This window comes from Prionailurus viverrinus, chromosome A2 (genome assembly GCF_022837055.1).
Source record: "Prionailurus viverrinus isolate Anna chromosome A2, UM_Priviv_1.0, whole genome shotgun sequence".
Taxonomy (NCBI): domain Eukaryota; kingdom Metazoa; phylum Chordata; class Mammalia; order Carnivora; family Felidae; genus Prionailurus; species Prionailurus viverrinus.
Genome location: NC_062562.1, coordinates 17,226,733 through 17,250,159, shown reverse-complemented (window position 1 = coordinate 17,250,159; position 23,427 = coordinate 17,226,733). Strand labels below are relative to the sequence as shown.

The window sequence follows — 23,427 nt, the reverse complement described above, 5'->3', positions numbered from 1 at the left end:
TGATGCGGTTTTAGTCCGTTGCAGTTTTATCTTTACTGATGCACAGATTCTTCCATGTTTTGTTTTGCCTTTTAAAATAGGCTCTTGAGAAGCACCTGGGTGGCTCAGTTGGTAAGCGTCCAACTTCAGCTCAGGTCATGATCTCATGGCTGGAGAGTTCAACCCCCGCGTCAGGCTCTGTGCTGACAGCTCAGAGCCTGGAGCCTGCTTTGGATTCTGTGTCTCCCTCTCTCTCTGCCCCTCCCCTACTCATGCTCTGTCTCTCTCTGTCTTTCAAAAATAAATAAACATTAAAAAAATTTTTTTTTCGTACTTTAAAATAGGCTCTCGAGTCCTTCTGACACAATCATAGTAGTCTGTGACGACTCTCTTACTTTCTGGTATGAAAAGATGGCCCAGGGTCATGTATATTTCCTACTCCGGATGTGAGTTCAGTCAATCCTCTGAGGCAGGAGTTACAAACCTGCTCAGTAGAGAGCCAGATAGTAAATGTTTCTGGCTTCACAGGCTGAAGCTGCCACATCTCTGCCACTGTAGCTTGAAAGTAGTCATAGATAATCATGTAAATGAATGAGCATGACTATACCCCAAAGAAACTGTTTATGATCACCAAGATTTGCATATCATTTAATTTTCCATGTGTCATGAAGTATTATGCATATTTTTTGACAACTTAAAATTTTAAGAACGATTTCTAGTTCATAGGCTGTACAACAAGTAGCCATAGTTCACCAATCCCTGCCCTAGGAAAACTGGTCTGGACACTAAGGGTGCTCACACAACTATCTGGTCATTGTTTCTAGACCTTTTCAGTGCCACACAGCTGGGAAATACACTTTTATTTAAAAAAAAAGGTTTTTTTAATGTTTATTCACCCTTGAGAGAGACAGAGACAGAATGCAAGTGGGTTAGGGGCAGAGAGAGAGGGAGACACAGAATCCAAAGCAGGCTCCAGGCTCTGAGCTGTCAGCACAGAGCCTGATGCAGGGCTCGAACTCACAAGCTGTGCAATCATGACCTGAACCGAAGTCGGATGCTCAACTGACTGAGCCACCCAGGTGCCCCCGCATTTATTTTAAAGAGAAAATTTTTCATGAGTTTATGCAGATATTTCCAGTTCACATAGAAGGTTATGGGATTTATTTATTTGATGTTCTGTTTGAAACTTAGGACAGTGTGAAACCCTGTTCCCATACCTTGTTGAGTTGTGGCAGTGCTGTATGTGTGTCACCCAGGCCTATGTTGAGTGCGGGTGCAGGCGGTCCTCATGCCAGTTCCCTGACAAGAATTCAGTTCTTTGATTTTAGCCCTCTAGTCAGCCTTGGGCTCCCTACATGGGGGATAGCAGGACTGATGGGGCCTTCTGTGGACCTGGGCTTTTCTGAGGCACTGTGTGCAGGCATTGTGCCCTGGAGTGCCAAAGCCCCCATGCAGCAGCACCTTTTCTTTAGAGGGAGGATTGTCCTTAACCACTCAGAATTCATCTTACTGGAAAATCTGACTTCCCGCTATGAGGTGCCTTGTGTCCTGGACCTCAAGATGGGTACCCGCCAGCATGGTGATGATGCTTCAGAGGAGAAGGCAGCCAACCAGATCCGCAAGTGCCAGCAGAGCACATCTGCTGTCATCGGTGTCCGTGTGTGTGGCATGCAGGTAAGGGGAGTGCTGGTGCATACCACGGGCTGGCTAGGGCATCCAGTAGCTTCTACTCTCCACCGTGGGCATAGTCCTGCTGTTTTCTCAAGATTTCAGCATGGCTGAGTGAGTCTGTTGCTTTCTGGTTAGAAAAAAAAAGCATGCATGCCTCGGTGAACTGTTTGGGGCTGAGCTGGTTGACTGAGTCCAGAGTCTCTGGACAGGAGTGGGAATGAAGGCAAGATGGTTAGGCCTTCTCCACCAACTGATATGCTAAGCAGGGGTCTGAGGACAGAACCAGGTCAGAGGGCTGCATCCTGAGTGGTGGTAGATCAGAAAGGGTATTGCCTTGTATGACTGGTGTACTTAACAGGTTAAAGGATCTGATCCAGGGGTGTCCTATTGCTGCTGTTCCCCAGGGTCCAGGCTCTGAGACAGCTGTCAGCACCTAACCTGCTGGTCTCTTCCCACAGGTGTACCAGGCAGGGAGTGGGCAGCTTATGTTCATGAACAAGTACCACGGACGAAAGCTGTCAGTGCAGGGCTTCAAGGAGGCACTTTTCCAATTTTTCCACAATGGTCGGTATCTGCGCCGTGAACTCCTGGGCCCTGTGCTTAAGAAGCTGGCTGAGCTCAAAGCCATTTTGGAGCGACAGGAGTCCTACCGCTTCTACTCAAGCTCCCTATTGGTCATCTATGATGGCAAAGAATGGCCTGAGGTGGCCCTGGACTCAGATGCTGAGGACTTGGAGGACCTGTCTGAAGAGTCAGCTGACGAGTCTGCAGGTGCCTATGCCTACAAGCCCATCGGCACCAGCTCAGTGGACGTGCGCATGATCGACTTTGCACACACCACCTGCAGGCTGTATGGCGAGGACAGCGTGGTACATGAGGGCCAGGATGCTGGCTATATCTTCGGGCTCCAGAGCCTCATAGACATTGTCACAGAGATAAGCGAGGAAAGTGGGGAGTGAGTTTGCTGGCTGCACCAGCACCTGAGAGACTCTCTGTGTCCCAGGCACAGCTGTGCTGCGTCGGGGAGGAGGCCAGTATGGCCAGGCGTTGGCCCCTGCAGCCTGGAGCTGATGTGCAGAGGCCTCTGTGAGTCCCAGCCTGAGCCAGCCCCAATCGCGTTCGGAGTCTTTTATTTATTTTAACTATTTCTTCAACATTCCACATTTGATGATGCAGATACCTCTTTCTTCCCTGAGTGTAAATGTTCTAATACAAATCTTTTTGTTAATTGTACACAGTGCTGCTGTCGTTCTTAAGTAGGGGCAGGCAGCCAGACTCCATCCCAGCCCTCAGAATCCTGACACGTTCTGTGTCCTCCACCCTAGCCCAGGAATATTCTCCTTGCCACTGCCCCCACCTCACGGGCCCTGAGGTCACCCAAAGAGGACCTCCACACATATAACCTTACGTTCCTTTTGGGTCTGTGCTGGCCTAGTGTCCCAGCATCCCCTAAGAACTACGTGACCCTTGATACAGGTCTTTTCTTGTCCTCCATGCAACTTAAGCCAAAGTTGGGCAGCAGGTGTGCCAGACCTTGGATCCATCTCCTGGACCACTGGCAGCAGCTAATTGGCTGGTCATTGTGATGTCAGATGTCCTGGAGCCAAACCAAGGCCTCAGGTAGCTGCTGGGCTCTGGTCTTTTGGTGATGGTGGGCTCCATGGTAGAAGGTCCCAGCAGGATGAGGGGGGGGGGGGGGTCCCAGTGAGAAAGGGTGTTCCAGGCAGGGGGGTCCTCTTAACCAAACCTCTTGTCACCACTGCAACCCACAACTATGCCAATCTCCTGTCCTAAGCAGCTGTAGCCAGGGCGGCCCCGAAGAGAGCTACTTCTGTGCTAGGAGGGTTACTGGGAGGTGTGGCAGGAGGTCTTGAACTGCAGAACCAGACACCAGGGAGAAGGGCAGACCCAGTGCCAAGAAGGTAGGGTCTTGATGTCCAGTTCTATCAGCCCCACACTCCTTTCCGAGGCCCACTGTGCCTCTGTGTACTATGTCCCTAAATGCCAACTGCATGTACTGGCCTGGCTGTGCCCATACCCGCTACACCCTGGGCCCAGGCTTCTGGTGGGAAATGTGGCTGGACAGGAATGGGAGGCCCCCAGGACCCTTAGGGCCTCTCCCCTGGGTCCCTCCCTCCCTCAGGACATCAAGGACCAGTTCAGGCTAATTGGAGGTGTGCAGGGTCAAACCAGCTCTTAAAGCTACCTAGCACCCCCCTCCCCACCCTTACCAGCTCTTCTATTTGCTCAGAAGGGAGCATCAGACATAAGATGGTTTGGAGTTGTAAGTCCTATAAACACAATAGAGCAATATGACAGCGACTGGGAGAGTAATGACCTTATGCTGTGAGGGAGGGAATTAGGTCCCAGGCAGAGGAAACCCTATGGAAAGACCCACATTAGAGGGGCAGAGAGAAGCTATTGAAGGGGGGGGGGGGGCATGGGGGGGCATGGGGGTGGGGGGTGGGCATGCAGGACGTGAGAAATTGGGACTGGGGAATGGCCGACCTGGTTTCGGTGTGGCTGGAGTAGGGACTCCTCAGAGAGGGGTCATGAGGCCTGGGACACCAAGGAGACGGACCCCCCACAGGCGCCTCCAAGTGTCGAATCAGCGAGATCTAACAATGGGACTACGCTCGCGGAGTCGCCGTCCCTACTGTTAGTAGGTCAGGACCCACTCCCCCGGGATGGCAGGGACGCATGCGACTAGAGCGTAGGACACAGGCTCTGCCAAAGGAGGAAGGACGGCCGCACACCGGGTTTGAGTGGAGGGCCAGGACGGAGACTCTGGGGTGGGGCGCCCGGGAGGGTGCGGAGCCAGTGGTCGGGGGTAGGGGTGTGTGGTCTAGGAGTCGGAGGTACCGGACTGGAGGCCGACTGGAGGTGGACTCGAGCAGCACCGGGTCGCGCCGCTTGGAGCCGCCAGGGGGCGCCGCGATCCGCGCGGGGGCTGCCCCCCTCCCGAGGCGGGGCTGCGGCTGGCGGGCGGGCGGGCGCGCGCAAGCGTCGTGTGTCACGGGGCGGGGCGGGGCGATCGTGGTTCTCCGGGCCTGCCGTCCTGGTTCCGCAGCCCCCGCCACCTCCACTGCCCCGGCGCGGCCCGGCCCGGCCCCATGTATCGCGCGCTCTACGCGTTCCGCTCGGCGGAGCCCAACGCGCTGGCGTTCGCCGCGGGCGAGACCTTCCTGGTGCTGGAGCGCAGCAGCGCGCACTGGTGGCTGGCGGCGCGGGCGCGCAGTGGCGAGACGGGCTACGTGCCGCCCGCCTACCTGCGCCGCCTGCAGGTGAGTGTGCCCCTCCCCAGCCCGGCCTCACCGGTCCTTAGACTGGGCCCCATCGCAGGCTCTCGGGACCGACCCCGGAGCCCCAGGCCCGCCAAAACTTCCCGCAGATAGGGAGTTTGAGCACCTGACCCTGAGACCCCAGACCCACGAGAACTGGGACCCCAGGAGCCCGCACTCCCAGAAAAGGCCAAGCCCTTGACAGCCAACTCTGAGGACTCCGGACCTGCAAGCCTAACTCTGGGACTGAGACTCCTTGGATCCCAGACCTATTGAGACTCATTATCTGAACCCCCATCTAAGTAGAATTCAAGACTCAGTCCTGAGAATCCAGTACCACTGAATTCTGACCAGTTCCTCAGATCCCTGAGACCCCAGATTTGTAATTGGCCCTTTCACTGGATCCCCTGGATCCTACCCTCAGACCCCCAACTGGAGCCACTGCCTCCACCACTAAGACCCCAGACCACCCTGGACACCACCTGTTTCCCCACTGTCCTCCATCCTCACTTCCCCACTGAGGCCCTGGAGCCTAGATGATACTCGTATCTCCTAGATGACCCACTAAGGGTGGGACCTGAGTGTCTTTCACCCTCCTGTACTCAGCCACCCCTAAGCTCTTCTTCAGACTGACCCCAACCCTCTTGGAACCAAAGATCTCAGCCCTTGCTGACACTCCCTGGCACTACTCTCCCCACCCCCACCCCTCCATTACAAGCCATGTTCAGGCCCTGACTTAACAGACTAATTTTCTCTGAAAGTGAAAAGCTCCATCCCTCTGTGTCCCCAGCCTGGGGTGGGGGCTGCTCCCATTGTAAGGAAGTGAGATCTCTTCATGGCTTCCCCTGGTCTGACTATGACCCTATTTCCTTCCAGTGGAGGCTGCGTCTCCAGTTCCTGTTTCCCCAAGAATAGTCCTGCTGTGGGGGCTGGGGTGCAATGTCTCTAGCTGGTCTATTCTGACCTCAGGGGAAAGGAGGGCCTGGAGCCTCCAGGCCTGGCCTGTGCCAGACACCCCCGCCCCATCCTAGTCCTTATCCTTTTGGAAACATCCTGTCCCAGCCTGGTTCAGGACAGAAATAACAGGATAAATTTGGAGATGTCATCTGGTCTTGCCAGAGGGGATGGGCCCTGGACCCTCAGCTTGTTTCCATCTAGGAGTGCCTGGGGTATGAGTGGGGCCCTGGACACAGAGGCTGCCAGCTCTATCGTGAATGTGTCAGACCCAGCCTCTCTGGGGCTGGGGGCTTGTTGGAGGCCTCTTCTCGAAGAGCCTGTGAGGCTCCTCTCCAGGGCCAGTGGGGCTTGGTGTTTGGGGACGGCAGAGAGGCCACGGTTTCTCTCATAGTTTCTTTCTGCATACCTCCCTCTGCCTCAGTCTCCCTAACTCTGTCTGTCATTACGACTCTCTCCCTTTCTCTGTCTCCAGCTTTCAATTTCTTTCTGCATTGTCTCCCTCTGTCTGTCTCGCTCTCTCTCCCTCCCTCCCTCTCTCTCTTTCTATCTCTTCCTTATTTTCTATGTGTATGTATTTCTTTTTCTGTTCCCCTTTCTGTCTGCTGTCTCTCTGCATTCTGGCACACCCCATGGTACCTGGAGGGCTTTGCTGACCTCTGCATCCATCTGTCTGTCCCCCTCAGGGAAGCTCCTTAGACCCTCTGTGGAGTGACGTCACCTCAGTTCTGAGACTTCCATGTAGCCTGATGGACCATCGGGGACAGGGAAGGGGTGAAAGTGGCTGGTCCCACAGCTGCCACCCCTTACTCTTCACACCATGCCAGGCAGGCTGGGTAGATTGGACCCCTGAGTTGCTGGGTCTGCAGCACGGAATCTGGGACAGGGGCCAGGCCCCTCTCCCATGTCCGTCCTTTGCCACAAACAGAACTGCCGCTTCCCAGGGCAGGTCTGGAAGATTCCTTGGAACAGCTGAGGGGGATGAGGGCTAGAAGCAGGGGTGGAGAGAGGAGATCCCTTTGGCCCATCCCCAGCTGGTCCCTCAGGCCCATCCCAGGGCCTGCAGAAGGCTCTATGAGGACAGGGCTATTCTGGAGTGTGACCTTGGTTTTGCGAAGGATCAACAAGATCCAGAGTGATTTGTTAAGGGTTCCAGACACTAGAGGCTCCCTGCTTGGCATTTCAGCCTGGGCTCTGAGCCAAACCTGGGGAGAGACTAGGTGTGTACTGCTGGCCTCAAGCTGGGGGTCCCTGGGCTGTTTTTGCTCTGGACCCCTGATTTTCAGAGACAGCTGAGAGCCTCACTGTGGGGTCTGAGTGGGGCCCCAGGATGTAAAGCAGCGGCATGAGGCCACCCCGTGCCCCAGCTCCCTGAGTGACACCGTTTGAGAACCTTATTTGATATTCTGGTTCAACTTCTGTGTTCATGTCTACCATTCCAGCCTTTAGCTATAATGGTCCTCTGTCTGCCCCGGTTGCATCCCGGGCTGGGTCTGGGCTCAGTACCCTCACTTGGCCTCCAGGTCTAACTGCCCATCCTTGCCCTCCCCCCCAGGGCCTGGAGCAAGATGTCCTCCAAGCCATTGACCGGGCCATTGAGGCTGTGCACAATGCAGCCATGCGGGATGGTGGCAAGTACAGCCTGGAGCAGCGTGGAGTCCTTCAGTGAGTGTGGGTGAGGGGAAGAGGGCACCGCCTCCACCCCATTACCCTAATGAGCACAGTTGGGTAGGGGTCCTTCAGTGGATACTGGGGTTGTGTGTAAGGCAGAGCTGGGGTAATGCAGAGTAGGGTGGGGCATGAGGGAGGTGGCAGGAGCCCGAGCTTTGGGGGGCCCAGGACCCATGGGGAGCATGTACGGACTTTGGGAGTTTAAGGTAACTCGCCCAGTAAGCTCCTTGTCCCTCCATCAGGAAGCTGATCCACCACCGGAAAGAGACTCTGTCCCGCAGAGGCCCCTCAGCCTCCAGCCCTGCAGCTATGACCCCATCCACCAGTGACCACCATCTGGACGCTGCTGCTGCCAGGCAGCCCAATGGGACGTGTCGAGCTGGGTTTGAGCGGCAGCACAGCCTCCCTAGTTCCGAGTATCTCGGGGCGGACGGAGGCCTCTACCAGGTATGTGGGGAGGACATCCTGGCCGAGGGAGGTGGGTGGAGCTTAGGCTTGGTCCAGAGGTTCCAAGGGTCCAGTCGGGTCAGTGATGCAGAGCCGTAGCCTGCCTGTGCCAAGGGCTCAGGGCCTTAGCCAGGCCGGTACCCCAGATGGCAGCGTGTCCTCCCAGATCCCGCTTCTGTCCTCTCAGATCCCACCACAGCCTCGCCGAGCAGCACCCGCCATGCCACCTCCACCTGTGAAGCGCCGAGACCGTGAGGCCCTGGTGGCCTCAGGCAGTGGTGAGAGGCGGGATTGGGGCAATTGGGGAAGTACCCTGTGGTGGAATGATTGCTTTGCCTGTGTCAGAAAGTTGGGGGCTCTGGGCTTGGAGGGGTGGGTCTAGCAGAGAAACCAGGCCCTGTGTTGGGAGGGCGGGGCTCAGGGCCTGGAGGGGCCTCAGGGCCAGGGGGCTGTCCCAGCACAGCATCCGCTCTCTGCCCACAGGCGGCCGCAACACCACGCCCTCCGGGGGCAGTTCTGTGTCCAGCGGCTCCTCAGTCAGCAGCACCTCCCTTGACACGCTCTGTACCGGCTCTAGCTCGTCTGAGCTGGGCCCCAGCTGCTCACCCACGCCCCCACCTGTGCCCCGCCGAGGCACTCACACCACTGTGTCCCAAGCTCAGCCCCCTCCCTCCAAGGTGCCAGCCCCTGAGCCCCCTACAGAGGAGGTGGCAGTTGATACAACCTCAGCCCCTGATGAGCTGGAGGCCCTGGGTGCGCTGAACCTGGGGACTACAGAGGAGAAGGTGGTGGCCGAGACTGCTGTGCCCAAGACCATCGGGGCAGAGCTGATGGAGCTCGTGCGGAGAAACACCGGCCTGAGCCACGAGCTATGCCGTGTGGCTATTGGCGTCGTGGTGGGTCACATCCAGGCCTCTGTGCCGGCCAGCTCGCCTATCATGGAGCAGGTCCTCCTCTCGCTGGTAGAGGGCAAGGTGAGGGTGGGCGGCAGGGCCAGGGGCCTCCCCATCCTCGGGCCGCCCTGCCTCCCCTGCCCCATTCCCACTCTCATGCTTGTGTCCAGCCTTGACTCGACAGGTGTTTATTGAGCTCTAGCCTGGCCTTCATTGTGCTGGGTGCTGGGGACATTTGAGCTGATCCTTGGAGGAGAAAGGGAGGAAGAGCATTCCAGGCCGAGGCTCAGCCTGGACCAAGGCCATGAGGCAGGACCGAGCTTGGCTCACAGGAGGAGGTGGAACAAGGCCAGCATGGCTGTAATACAGGGAGTGAGGGAACAGGTGGTGTGGGAGAGGTGAGACCCGGGGCAGGTGATAGATGAGACCAGATGCAGGTGGGCAAGAGTCATCTCTGGCTGCAGGGGAGGAGTGGACGTAGAGCATGAGAGAAGGCAGTACCTCGCTGGCCTTGGCAGTGGAAAGGAGTGGGTGCTTTGAGAGCTGTGACAGAGGCCTCAGTACTGACTCAGGTGTGAGTCAGGTGTGTGGGCATTGTAGGGTGGGTGGGATCTTTTGCCAGGGTTGGGGCACTGGTCAGGAAGCGGGATTGGAGGGCGACGAGCCATCTCCATCTGGGGACCAGATGGGCCCAAGGTCCCTCCTTAGGGCCCCATGACCTAGCAGCTCTGGTGTGGGGTGGAGGGAGCAGCAGGTCAGTGGACTTGTCTGTGTTGAGTACGGTGGGTGCTGCCAGGCTGGAAGCATTTGGGGGAGACGGGGGAGGTGGGGAGATGACCAGGCCTGGTGCCACTTCATGTGGATTCGGAGGGTAGCATCTCAGTCACACTCAGGCAATGATACAGTCGGTGGCCTTCCTCGAGGAAGATGTTTCTACAGGGCTGGGATGAGCGGCAGGTTGTTGGAAGGCACCCACAGATGTGTCTCAGGCAGAATCTGAGCCCAGCAGGTTATCAAGACTGGGGCCAGTGGACTTGCTTGCAGAGGGGGTGTAGAATTGGGCTGGTGCCCTTGGGAGCTTTGATGTTGAGGTGTGGGCCACAGGAGCAGGGTCCTTAGTGGGAGCTCGAGGTGGGGCAGAGGGGAGGAAGGAAGAGAACCAGGGGCTGGTCCCCTCGCAGGTTCTGGGAGGACACTGACTAGGAGCAGCCCTGAGAGATGAGACTGGGAACCCTTTCCCAATGTCGGCCTGGAACTCACACCTGTGACATTCTCAGGGTCTGGGTTGACTTCTAAACCTTGGGGGCTTCCTGGAGATGGTGAGGGACAAGGAATGTGCTGAGCCGTTCCTCTCTCCCCCCAGGACCTGAGCACTGCCCTGCCCTCAGGGCAAGTCTGCCATGACCAGCAGCGGCTGGAGGTGATCTTTGCAGACCTGGCTCGGCGCAAGGACGATGCCCAACAGCGCAGCTGGGCCCTGTACGAGGATGAAGGGGTCATCCGCTGCTACCTGGAGGAGCTGCTGCATATTCTGGTGCGGGGTGGGGGCCCACGGGTGTCTCCCCCCGACCCTGCACTGTCCCCTCCAGTGCTCAGGAGCCTCCCCTGCGTGTACTCAGCTTGCTTATGTGTGGCCACACGGCTCACACTGACTGATTGTGTCATGCTTCCTCCTCTCCACAGACGGATGCAGACCCCGAAGTTTGCAAGAAAATGTGCAAGAGAAATGAGTTCGAGTCTGTCCTGGCCTTGGTGGCCTACTACCAAATGGTGTGTGCAAGACAGAGGGGCGGGGGCGTGGAGGCACCCGGGTAGAGGTGGGGGTTCCGGGCACTGAGTGCACAGGGTCTCCTGCCAGGAGCACCGGGTGTCCCTGCGGCTGCTGCTCCTCAAGTGCTTTGGTGCCATGTGCAGCCTGGATGCAGCCATCATCTCCACACTCGTGTCGTCTGTGCTGCCTGTGGAGCTGGCACGGGACATGCAGACAGACACGCAGGGTGAGGCGAGGGGGAGCTTCCTGCCGTGTGGGGGGTTCCCACCATCTGTAGGGGCTCTCACCGCCTGCCTTGCCCCCCAGATCACCAGAAACTCTGTTACTCCGCCCTCATCCTGGCCATGGTCTTCTCCATGGGGGAGGCAGTGCCATATGCGCACTATGGTAAGTGAGCAGGTCACCGACCAGCTGACCGCTGGGAGCCCCACTGCACGTACCTGACAGGGATCGGGTGTCCCCAGAGCTGACGGAGACCCAGGGGGCTGGGTGGTGTGCACAGACGGGGAGGGCTGACTCCGTGCAACCCCCTCCCAGAGCACCTGGGCACACCCTTTGCCCAGTTCCTGCTGAGCATCGTCGAGGATGGGCTGCCCCTGGACACCACAGAACAGCTGCCCGATCTCTGCATGAACCTGCTTCTGGCTCTCAACTTGCACCTGCCAGGTGGGAATGGGGCCCAGTGGGAGGTGGCCGACCAGCTGGGGGTTCTGGCTGGGTACCTGTGCGCTGATCTACCGACACCCATGTCCTTCCTCAGCCCCTGACCAGAACGTCATCATGACCGCCCTGAGCAAACACTCCAACGTCAAGATCTTCTCCGAGAAGCTTCTCTTGCTCCTGAACAGAGGAGGTGAGGGTGCAAGGAATCTGTGTGGCGCTGCTTCGCTGTCCTGGGACTCCATGATCCCCAATAACTCCCTGCAGTGGCTCTGGCCCTCCCACAGTGACAGCCCTGACCCCTCTTCTCTTCCCCCTGCTTCCTAGATGACCCCGTGCGCATCTTCAAACATGAGCCGCAGCCGCCACACTCCATCCTCAAGTTCCTGCAGGACGTGTTCGCCAGCCCCGCCACGGCTGCCATCTTCTACCACACAGACATGATGGCACTCATTGACATCACCGTGCGCCACATCGCGGACCTGTCGCCCGGAGACAAGGTACCTAGAGGTGGCTGCAGGGGGATGGGAGGTGTGTAGAAACCGAAACAAAATGGACTGGAGACAGGACACTGACGGAGACTGGGGACGGGGCACAGCTGGAGCCAGGCCTGTGTGGAGGCCACTCAGTAAGCCATGGCAGGTGTGCCCAGACCCAGAGGAGCCCCGGTGAGCTGATCTGGGCCAGACTGTCTGGACAGAGCTGGGGTGGGGAGGGCAGCGGGGTCAGGTGGGAGGAGGTGGCATTTACACAAGGCCTCAGAGGCTGCAGCAGGAGCTTCTGATCTCAGAAGAGGAGAAGTGACCTGATGGACACCCCGAACGGAGTGTGGACTGTATGAGCCCAGGGGAGGCGGAGGTCTGTGAGGAAGCAGCCGCAGCTGTCAGGGCAGCCCAGCCGTGGCCTCCTGGGAAGAGGTCAGATTTGTGGGTATGGGAGGTGGGTCCCAGGGCTTACCACTGGACTTGTGTTGAGCAATCAAGTGGATGAAGTGTGATTACTGAGGTGGGGAAACACTCTTTGGGGGGGAAATGGAGTTGCATTTTGACGTGTCAGGTTTGAGAAGATACCTGTTAGACAGCCAGGTACAGAGCACATTCAGGGGCAGTGGAGCCGGGTTGGGACACTGGAGAGACACGCTGGAGAGTTGCCTGTGCACCGGTGTGACGGGAAGCCTGTTTCAGGGCCACCACCTAGAGTGTGAGGAGGAGGGGTCAGAGGGCAGCTCGGGCCTCGGCCCAGGGCACAGTGAGGACAAGTAGGGAGGAGCCCAGGAGGAAACCCTGGAGAGAGCAGGAGCCCAAAGCAAGGTTCGGAGGAGGAGGGAAATGAGCCGTCTCCACAGTTAAGAGCCTGAGTAAGACGGAGGCTGCGAATTGGCCACTGGAATTGCCCCCACAGAGTCCCCAGGTGACTGACAAGCAGCGTCCGTGGAGTGGAGGGAAAAAGAATGGAACGTTTAAGAGAGAATTTGAAGTTGGAGGGGAGTGAGGGGGAAATTGGAAGCTGTAAATGGAGACAACCCCTGTAGTTCTTCTGTGAAGGGAGCAGAAAAGAGGGGGTCCGCCTGAGGGAGATGTGGAGTCATCAGGAAGTGTTCTAGAGGTAGGAGATGCTGGTGCAGGTCTCTGGGCCAGAGGGAATAATCCAGCAAGCATCAAGAAATGGCTGACGGGAGAGTGGGCCACCACAGAAGTCAAGTAGATCAGGCAGTGGCGGAGGGCCCAGGGCTGTGGAGGGATACCCCTCACCCTAAAGGGAGCCAAGGCAGCTTATTCTGGCAGAGACAGGTGAGATGTCGGTGCTGCGAGGGGAAGACAAGGGCTTTCTGAAAGATTGCTTGTTTTCTCCATGAAGCACAAGGCCAGCTGTCCAGGCACTTTGGGGTCTGGAAAGCCTAGAAGAGGTGGGCCGTGGTTCTTAAGGGCGTGTGAACATAGCAGAGAAAAGTGGCAGGAGCCAAGGCAGTGTTGCGTGTCCGTCTGAGGCTTGAGGTAGGGAAGGAAGCTGAGGCCTGCACACGGCTCTGTGGCTGTCTAGGGCTTAGACACTGGGCAGTGATTTGCAGGTGCTGTGGTCTGACCAGGCTGGGGGGTTACAGGGTGGTGCTGCCTAGAGAAGGGATTGAGCCCTCTAACCATAGGGAAAGAGGGAAATAAGAGATGGTGAGGGGGGCAGACGGAGGAAAAGCATTGGGATCGTGTCAGTGGATCGGGGGTCTGTGGGGAAAAGGAGCAGCTGGGGCGTCAGACTAGAGGGCGTGTTAGAGCTGGACTCTGGCATGTGTGGAAGGTAGGACGGTGGCCAGGTCCTAGGAGTGGGTTGGGTATGAGGTGTGCCGACAGAGGGGAGAGAGCGGTGTCACAGAAGACAGCTGTGTTACTGGCCTGTGCATTTAGATGGACGGCCGTGCGCTTTAGTCAGAGAAAGAACATGCGAAAGCCTTCAGTTTTGGGAAGATAGAGCTGGCGGTTTCCCCTTGCCGCCTTTCTGAGCCAGGACTCCTGGGGGCTGGCCACGTTCTGGGACGCCTGTGTCTGGAATGGTCCATTCATTCACTTACTCAGCAACTGTTGAAGGCCAGTTCATGTGGCAGGGCACATTGTGGGCGCTGGGGATGCAGCCCTGATCTTCGGTGCCGGGAGGCGGTCCGCAGCCCTGGGGTCCACGTGGCAGCCTGTTCCTGTCTGGTGGCAGTGGCAGTGCCTCCCAGGGTCCCTGAGCTCACCTGCTCCTCCCACAGCTTCGCGTAGAGTACCTCTCCCTGATGCACGCCGTCATCCGCACCACACCCTACCTGCAGCACCGCCACCGGCTGCCCGACCTGCAGGCCACACTGCGCCGCATCCTGACTGAAGAGGAAGCCTCGCCCCAGGGCCAGATGGACCGCATGATTGTCCGAGAGATGTGCAAGGAATTCCCAGTGCTGGGCGAGGACCCCAGCTAGCGCCTTCCTCCCCTCCCTTCCCTGCAGCCCCGGTCAGGGTGCAGGGGACGCGGAGGCTTGGCCCTAAGCATGTTTTGCACAGACGGTGTGGGGGAGGTGGTGGTGGAAGGGACCTGAGCAGGGCCCCCACCTGAAGTAGAGCCAGTGCCAGGGGCCAAGTGTGGGATCGGGGACCACGCTCTGGGAGCTATGCTGGGGCAGAGGGCCTGTGTGAGCTAAAGCCCCTCCATCTCCCGGTAGGCTGCCTCTTCAGCATGCCCCCTGCCCCCCCCCCCCCCCCCCCAGCACAAACACACACTCAGAGTCCCGCTGCTGCTCCGGGCTGGGCTAGAGCCGCCATCCCTGTCCTGCCTCGTCTGGGTCCTGGGCCTCAGCAAGCCATGTCTTTGGGGTGAGGGGAGCCACCTTCCGCCAGCTGTTCTTTGCCTTAGCTTTGCAGTGAGTGCTTCTCCTGTGCTCCCCGCTCCCCGTGGGGGTCGCTTTCCCTTGCTCCCACCCCCAGGGGTCTTGGCCAAGCTCCTGCTTTAAAGCAGAATCTTAGAGACAGGCCATCTATTCTGGAGCCTCAGTGGTCTTGGCCAAGCTCCTGCTTTAAAGCAGAATCTTAGAGACAGGCCATCTATTCTGGAGCCTCACAGAATAGGGTGATGGCACTCAGAAAGCCAATGACAGAATATTTTCTCTGTAAAAATGTAGACTGAAAAGCCATGTGTATTTTCCCGTGTGCTGCAGCTCACCTTCGGAAATAAATCACAGGCATCCAGAAACAGGCTCCCCTGTATGATCCTGGGTTGTTGTGGGAGAGGATGGGCAGGGACGCTGGGGCCTCAGGACCTTGTCACTTGCTCGCCCTGATCTCTCCAGTGTAAGGAGGGGGTGGTCCCCGATAGGTCTGTCCATCAAAGTTCCTTGAGCCCTGTTCCAGCTTCTCTCCCTGAGTTCCTGCTTCTGGGCCAAGCCGAGTGCCCCGTGGTCCGTTTGTGGGCGACTGCCCTCCCAGACTTCACTTACATCTTTCTTGGCTTTGAATGCTGACTCTCTCCCCTGTTGAAAGCCTCTCCTTCATAGCTGCTCTCAAATGAAGCAGGCCCCACCCCAGCCTCAGCCTCCCTCCCTGCCTGTCCAGCTCTGTTCCCTTTCTCATTTGTCAGTGGGTCCAACAAGAGCCGCTCATTTTGCAGCCTCAGCAGAGATTTGGCCATTACTGTAGGGCAAGGAGAGTATCTTAACAGCTGTGGGGTTTAGTTGGCACTACTGTTTGAGGAGAATTAGGGACCGTTTGGCAAAAACTTCATTTTCCTTGTGGGCTCCCAAGTTAACAAAGGTTCTCGCCATAAATGGGGGGAGGAGAGTCAGGAACCCACAGACAGACATCAGTCAGAAGTGGTTTTCATCAGTTCCCTTTGGTTTTTGACCCAGGACGATCCTCATAAGACCCTTCCACGTGTCCAGAGTTCCCGATACTGTGACTTCCAGTCATAACTTTTCCTTTTTCATTGGGGGGCTGAAGGCAGAAGGCTGTTCTGTTATTTTCTCAACAGGACTGTCTAATCCAGCAAGAAGCACAGAGAGGTCAGGGCTAGGGGTGGGGTCCCCTGAAAACAGGTCCTCAGGAAGCTGAGGCAGGAATATTTGACAGGGAACTAAGCACTGATGAGAACTGATGAGGGAACTAAGCACTCATGGCTGATGAGATGTCCTTCCTTAACTGCTGACTCGGGTTAAACGCACAGGCTCCCCTGCTGGACCTGAAGAGAGGCTGACAAAATGCCCCCCAGTAAAGCTGTGTGGCACAGCCTGGTCGCTCTTCATCCCAGAGCCATTCTGCCTTTCCCTTCACATCCAGAGTCAGCGACACTGACTTCCGGCCATGACTTCTTCCTCACTGGAGTGCTGAGAGAACCATGATTCTCCTCCTGAGATAGTGTAATTGAGTGAAAAGCACAGGTCCTGTGACAGCCCCCATGCCTTGCTCTGTTCCCTGTTTTGCGCACACACAGACACTGGAAGGGCAGGGCTGTGCTGTGCCATCTGTCCCCGTGCTGGCACCTATGATGAGCAAAGTAGGGCCCCATGGCATGAGGATCAGAAGGCCCTGCCGGTTTCTGTATGATTGTCCAAGAGACCCTGGCACGTGTTTGTAAGGGATGCGAGAGCCCCAGGTGACAAAGTTACATACTGACCTCTGGCAGCAAACAGATGCTGTGAGAGGGTGCAGACCTCCAGGACCCACTCAGCAGATACCCCGATGGTGCTCTCACAACACAAAATTAGAACCACAGAGGGAAATATGATTAGCCAGAGAGTTCCTCAGTGAGGAAACTCTTTGAGAAAACACCCCTTTGGCTGCTTGGAAGGATGGTAAATGTGGGATATGGTGAGCAAAAGAAAGGGCAGAGGGAGACAACTAAGCCACTCGGGTGGGTGGTTGGGTGGGGCTGAGGGAAAAAACTCAAGAAATTTTGAGGGGCAATGAGGGCTGGGGGGTTGGGCTGCCCTCTGGTGTAGAAACGGGTACCTAATGGTACTGGCACACACACATCGGGCAACTCCAGAGTGAGGGAGTGGGTAAAGATCACATGCCTGCTCAGTCCCCCAAAGATACAGAGGCTCTGAGTAGTTGAAAACAATGTTTTCTTTTTTTCTCTCTTTTAAAGAAATATTTTAATGTTTATTTTTGAGAGAGTGAGACAGAGTGTGAGCGGGGGAGGGCCAGAGAGGGAGACACAGAATCCGAAGCAGGCTCTAGGCTCTGAGCTGTCAGCACAGAGCCCAGCGCGGGGCTCGAACCACGAACCGTGAGAACATGACCTGAGCTGAAGTCAGACGCTTAACCGACTGAGCCACCCAGGTGCCCCTTTTGTTCTCTCTTTTTGAACTCATGACCAAGACCAAGAGTCACATGTTCTTCTGACTGAGCCAGGCAAGTACCCCATTTTTTCTCTGATTTTTATGGAAGAATAACATAGCCATGAAAAATACACCAAAGAATAGAGCTGAATGAATGATGACAGAGAATGCTGTTGTCACCACCACCCAAGTCAAGAAATAGAGTATCACCAGTCCCTAAGACCCACTTTGGTGCCCCCTCTTTTTAAAAATTTTTTCATGTTTGTTTGAAAGACAGAGACAGAGCACAAGAAGGGGAGAGGCAGAGAGTGACTCCCAAGAAGGCTCTACGCTGTCAGCGCAGAGCCCGATGTGGGGCTCCATCCCGCAAACTGTGAGATCATGACCTGAGCTGAAATCAAGAGCCGGACACTTTAACCGACTGAGCTGCTCAGGCGTCCCTGTGTGCCCCTTCATAATCACTGATTCCTCCTTCCTCTCCAGACCTTCTCCCTAGAGGCAATTACAGATCAGCTTTGCCTATTTTTGAACTTTACACAGATGGAATCATACAGTATAAATTCTTCTGTCTGGCTTCTTCACCATTAAGTTTCTGAAATTCTTCTGTGCGATAGTATGCGGTTCCAGTGTGTTCACCCCCAATGTTGTATGGGATATACCCTCACTTATTCACTGCTGATGACCTTTCAGTTTCCAGTTTTGGGCAATTGTGAATAGCGCTCTCAGGGACATCGTTACACAGGTCTTCTTGTTGCACATATGCATTATACTGGGGAATATGTTTTCATGAGCAGAACTGCAGGGTCACAAGCCAACGCTCCAAATAGTTTTTGCAAAGTAGCTGTACCAGTGTATGCTCCTCCAGTAGCGCGACTTCCAGCTTCTCCACCTCTTTCCCCAAATTGGGTGTTGTCAGCCATTTCTTTTTGTTTGCTTTTAGTCATTCTGGTACACTATGGTAGTATTTTTAAATTTGTATTTCCCTAATGGCTAAAGAGGTTGAACACTTTTTCATTAGTTTAGTGGTTCTTTGGATCACTTGTGAAGTGCGTGTTCAAATCTCTGGCCTGCTCATCTGCTGAGTTGTCTATTTTTTTGTTGATTTGTAGTATGTATGTGGCATCTGAGTCCTTGGGTTATCTATTTTGCAAAATCTTCTCCCATCCTTAACATAGTCTTTTGATGAAAGTACATTCTTAGTTATAATGTAATCCAGTTTCTCAGGATTTTCTTTGTGCTTAGTGCATTTTGTGTCCTGTTAATAAATATTTGCTTAAAGTCATGAAGATATTCTGTATTGTCTTCTCAAAGCTGTGTTCTCTTTCTTTCATATTCAGATATCAAATCTATCTGGAATTATGTATGTAGTATGAAGTAGGGGTCTCATTTAATTTTTTTCTACACAGATATCCAACTGACCCTGCACCATTTTTTGAAAAGCCCAGGGGCACCTGGGTGGCTCAGTCTGTTAAGCATCGACTTCAGCTCAGGGCATGATCTCACGGTCCGTGAGTTCGAGCCCCACATCAGGCTCTGTGCTGACCGCTCAGAGCCTGGAGCCTGCTTCAGATTCTGTGTCTCCCTCTCTCTGCTCCTCCCCCACTCATGCTCAGTCTCTCTCAAAAATAAAAAAAAAAATAAACATAAAAAAATTTTTTTAAAGGCCGTCATTTCCTCATGTTGATTCTCTTTTTTTTTAAGTTTATTTAGTTTTGAGAGTGGGGGTAGGGGCAGACAAAGAGAGAATCCCAAGCAGGCTCTGAGCTGTCAGCAGGGAACCCAACATGGTGATCGATCTCACGAACCATGAGATCATAATCTGAGCCGAAATCAAGAGGTGGGTGCCCAACTGACTGAGCCACCCAAGGCACCCCTTCTCACGTTGACTCTTAAAAGCCACCCTTGGGGCGCCTGGGTGGCGCAGTCGGTTAAGCGTCCGACTTCAGCCAGGTCACGATCTCGCGGTCCGTGAGTTCGAGCCCCGAGTCAGGCTCTGGGCTGATGGCTCAGAGCCTGGAGCCTGTTTCTGATTCTGTGTCTCCCTCTCTCTCTGCCCCTCCCCCGTTCATGCTCTGTCTCCCTCTGTCCTAAAAATAAATAAACGTTGAAAAAAAAAAAACATTTAAAAGCCACCCTTGGGGGCTCCTGGGTGGCTCAGTCGGTTGAGCATCCTACCCTTGATTTCAGCTTAGGTCATGATCTCAGGGTCATGGTATTGAGCCCCTCATCAAGCTCCATACTAAGCTACTTAAAACTGTCTCTCTCTCTCTCTCTCTCTCTCTCTCTCTCTCTCCCCTCTCCCTTACTTGCTCACTCTAAAAAAAAAAAAAAAAAAAAAGCCACCTCATCAAAATTCAAGGCTTCCCACATCTTTAGGCTTATCTCTGGATTATGTTCCAGGAGTCTATTCCTGTACTGGCACCATAGTCTTGGTTTCCTGTAGCTTTCTTTACCCAGTAGAGGAAAAACTGTCCTCCTACTTTGGTTTTCAAGGCTGTCTTGGGTGGGGTGCCTGGCTGGTTTAGTCAGTAGAGCTTGTAACTCTTGATTTCTGGGTTGTGGGTTCGAGCCCCATGTGGGTGTAGAGATTATTTTAAAAAATAATAATAAAACCTAAAAAAAAAAAAAAAAGACTATGGGGTGCCTGGGTGGCTCAGTCACTGACTCTTGGTTTCAGCTCAGATCATGATTTCACGGTTTTGCGGGTTCAAGCCCCGCATCAGGCTCTGTGCTGGCAGCTCAGAGCCTGCTTGGGATTCTCTCTGTCTCCCTCTCTCTCTACCTCTCTCCCACTTGCACTGTCTCTGTCCCTACCAAAATAAATAAATAAACTAAAAAAAAAAAAAAAAAGACTGTCTTGGGTATTCCTGGCCCTCATTTTAGAACCTAGTTTATTAGTTTACACACACACACACGAATGCACACAGACAAAACCAACTGGGGTTTTATTGGAGTTGTATTGAAACCATATGTCAATGTCAATTTTGGAAGAAATGGCATCTTTACAATATTGAATCTTCCAATTTTTGAACATAGTTTTTCATCCATTTATGTATTTCTTTCTTTCAATATCATGTGTGTGTTGCACATTTTTTAAATTTATTTTTTATTTTTTTACATTTATTTATTTTTGAGAGACAGTAAGAGAGAGAGCACAACTGGGGGAGGGGCAGAGAGAGAGGGAGACACAGAATTGGAAGCAGGCTCCAGGCTCTGAGCCATCAGCACAGAGCCTGACGCAGGGCTCGAACTCACGAACCGTGAGATCATGACCTGAACTGGTCGGACGCTCAACCGACTGAGCCACCCAGGTGCCCCGCACATTTTTTTAAAAAATATTCATTTATTTGGAGAGCAAGCGGAGGGAGGAGGGGCACAGAGAAAGGAGAGAGAATCCTTTGCTGACAGCATGGAGCTTGATGCAGGGCTCCATTTCACAAACGGTGAGATCATGACATGAGTGGAAGAGTAGGCCACTCAACTGACTGAGCCACCCTGATGCCCTGTTGCACAGTTTTCATTAGCTTTATTCCTGGCATTTTGTTACTTGATGCTTTTGTAAATGGCATATCAAATTTTCTTAAACTGTTGCTGATATGTAGAAATTACAGCTTATTTATTTATATAGAGATTTAATTTTTAAGTAATCTCTATACCTAACATGGTGCTCAAGCTTACAACCTCAAGACCAAGAGTTGCATGCTCCACCAACTGAGCCAGCCACGTGCTCCAACAATTGATTTTTATGTATTGACCTTGTATTCAATGTCTTTGCTAACTAAACTCACTCTAATAACTTACCTATGGTTCTTTAAAAATTTTTACATACACAATCCTATTGCTTGTGCTTGTTTTATTTTTTCCTTTCCAATCCTCATACCTTTTTATTTTTCCTGCCTTACAGCACTGGCTAGGCCCTCCCCTCCCATATAATATTGAGACTTGTGGTCATGAATGTAAAATGTTTTCCTCCAGTAATGTTCTGCTGCTCCAGAACATTGTTGGAAGGGAGGATCTATCATCAATACTTAGTTTCTGTCTTTACAGGGGACATTAGAAGCTGCCGCTGGAGCGGGGCTGGGGTGCGGGTGGGGGATGGGACACAGAAGTGAGTGCACATGGGGAGGAGGAGCCACAAAGAGAGGATAACAGTGGAGGCAGGAACATTAGGGAGTGACAGGGCTGGCCACCGCAGTTACACCGCAAGTCAAGTGTATTAAGGAGAGGTCTAGGTCTTGCTCTTTACAGGAGCACCAGCTGAAGCCACTGCTAGCCCTAATGAAGACAGCAGAGCTCGATTTCCCTCTGCCATGGTTCCTTTACCCCTCTGCACAGTGCCCACTTAGCCTCCAAGACCTAGGATGGCTCCTCCTTCCCCTTAGGTGCAGACTTCCTCTTGGTTATTCGAGGCTCTGCTCAGGCATTTTCTCCAGCAGGAAGCCGTCCCAGATCGCTAAGTTGCCTGAGGCAGCTCCCCAGGGACCCTAGTACTCTTCCCCCTAGCATGCCTCCTCCTTCCCTCCTTTGTTGGTGTAAAGTTTCGTGCCCTGCACTCGCTAGATTGTGGACCCGGAGGGCTACTGTACAGCCAAATCCTCGTCCCTGACCCCGCCCCTCCAGGTCCTCCACCGACTGGACCCCGATCCAACCCAGTTCCGCCTCAGCGGCTCAGCAATGCTCCATCCTCACGCCCATAGGAACCGAGACCGTATATCCGGCATGAAGTTCCGACCTTAGGGCGTCCTCAGATTCTGGAGCCCACCTGCCAGCTTTCCACAGCTAGGTAGGGCGCTCAGGAGGTGGGACCCACGGGAACCCCCCCCTCCCGGAAGCGAAGAAGTCGAGGGGCCGAAGAATGTGCCGCCTGATTGGTCGATGGTGATGTCATATGTACCGTTGGAGTGGGCTGCAGGCCTGAGCCAGGAGTTTTGCTTTAGTTCCTAACTGGAGCCGCGCCCCTTGGAACGTTCTGGGATCCCGCCCTAAACCCCTCCTTGGTCTGGGGACGCCCGCGCCCTTTATCCATGACGCTGCAGGGCGTTGCCGCTGCTGCCTTTGCAGGCCAGGGGGCAGAGAGCCTCCGGGATTATCTCTCCGGGCTACCTTGGAATCCACAGAGCCCTCCCCTAAGACAATGAGTCCGCCGTCGGGGGGCGGAGCCTCCCATTGTGCCAATAGTTCTCTCCCAACCCGGTGTCGTCTTCTGTGACGTCTATTCCGCCTTATCTGCCCATTGGCCATCCGGAACCGACTTGCTCCTGGAGTTGCTCAGCTCTGGGAGAACTGTATTGAACCGTGGGAGGAGGATTGAGGTTCCGTTAGTCCCTTCAAGGGGTTAAGGGACGCAGTCGTGGAGGGCGAGGGGCGGGGATCCGAGGAAGCCGTGGCTGCAGTTATACAAGGCAACGCCGGGCTCCACGTGGCATCCCAGAGCTTTCGAGACCCGCGGCCTGGAGGAGGGTGTTTCCTCCAGTAGAGGGGCCCCCAGCGCAGGAGACTGCTGGGTTCCAGCAAGGCAGGGAAGAGTTTGTTCTCTATTCACGCCTGGGCGGGTCATCTCCAGTCCTTGCTCTGCAGAGACACTCCAAACAGATGGTCGCGACATGTTTCACGAGTTAAAACTCAGTGGTCGAACAGTTCAAGCTATCAACTTTAGGTCTGGCGTCCCAGGTCCCCATCCAGTCAACCTCCCCTGCGTCCCCGGGATTCCACATGGTACCCCTGCCAAGAGTCATGAGAACGCTCTCTCCGCAACATTGGCACCAATTTTCATACCAAACTCCAGGACAGGGTCCGGAACTAGTGCTCAGGAAGGGGAACAAAAGACCTGCAAACAGAAGAAAGAATAAGAGATGGAGCTGAGACCGCGCCTAGAAGAAGGAAGGCGGGTGAGGGGGGTGTCCCAAAGCAAGGAGGGTGGATCCAGGGGCGGCGAACCTTCCAACCCTTATTCAGCACCGCGGGCAGCAGTTATGCTTTGCCCTTAGTAAAGATGGCGACAACAGCTTCAGCAGCCAGCTTTGCCATGCGCAACGGGCTGTACCACAGGATTTGGGGCTTCGGGGCTGAGGTGGAACGAACCATCGCTGAAGCCGGGAGCCATGTTGGAGCGGCGGGAGGCGGCAGCCGCGTCGGGGATGCTGTGGTGGGGGCGGTAAAAGCCGGGACCGCACGCCAAAGGGGCTCTGGCTGCGGAGTAGATGGTGCCCAGAGGGCGAAGGCGGTGCGGAGCGACAGGCCGAGAGGCGGGGGACCGGGGCGGCGGCAGGGGCCCGGGAGGGGGCCCGAGCGGCGGGGCGGGCC

At 55.0% G+C, this 23,427-nt stretch overlaps 2 protein-coding genes across 6 annotated transcripts in view; both read left to right on the top strand.

Annotated features, from left to right (window-relative positions):
• The window catches only part of IP6K2 (inositol hexakisphosphate kinase 2), a 30,723-nt gene extending 27,840 nt beyond the window's left edge, over positions 1–2,883 (top strand). For all 3 annotated transcript variants that reach the window (XM_047850855.1, XM_047850854.1, XM_047850853.1), the window contains exons 5-6: positions 1,478–1,653; positions 2,109–2,883. In XM_047850855.1, the coding sequence (XP_047706811.1) occupies positions 1,478–1,653; positions 2,109–2,609 (677 nt within the window). In that variant the 3' untranslated portion in view covers positions 2,610–2,883. The remainder of the gene's footprint in view (positions 1–1,477; positions 1,654–2,108) is intronic.
• A 53-nt stretch (positions 2,884–2,936) lies between these two features.
• Positions 2,937–15,037, top strand: NCKIPSD (NCK interacting protein with SH3 domain). Of its 3 annotated transcripts, none has more exons than XM_047850851.1 (13): positions 2,937–3,572; positions 7,441–7,550; positions 7,799–8,003; positions 8,191–8,281; positions 8,487–8,977; positions 10,260–10,430; positions 10,580–10,666; positions 10,755–10,893; positions 10,974–11,054; positions 11,205–11,333; positions 11,428–11,520; positions 11,655–11,827; positions 14,071–15,037. In XM_047850851.1, the coding sequence occupies exons 2-13, from the start codon at positions 7,504–7,506 to the stop codon at positions 14,272–14,274; spliced, it is 1,911 nt and encodes a 636-aa protein (XP_047706807.1). In that variant the 5' UTR covers positions 2,937–3,572; positions 7,441–7,503; the 3' UTR covers positions 14,275–15,037. The 3 variants fall into 3 exon arrangements, with proteins under 3 accessions (XP_047706807.1, XP_047706808.1, XP_047706806.1); XM_047850852.1 differs by lacking the exon at positions 2,937–3,572 and adding an exon at positions 4,125–4,316; XM_047850850.1 differs by lacking the exon at positions 2,937–3,572 and adding an exon at positions 4,691–4,934.
• The last annotated feature ends 8,390 nt before the right edge of the window (positions 15,038–23,427 follow it).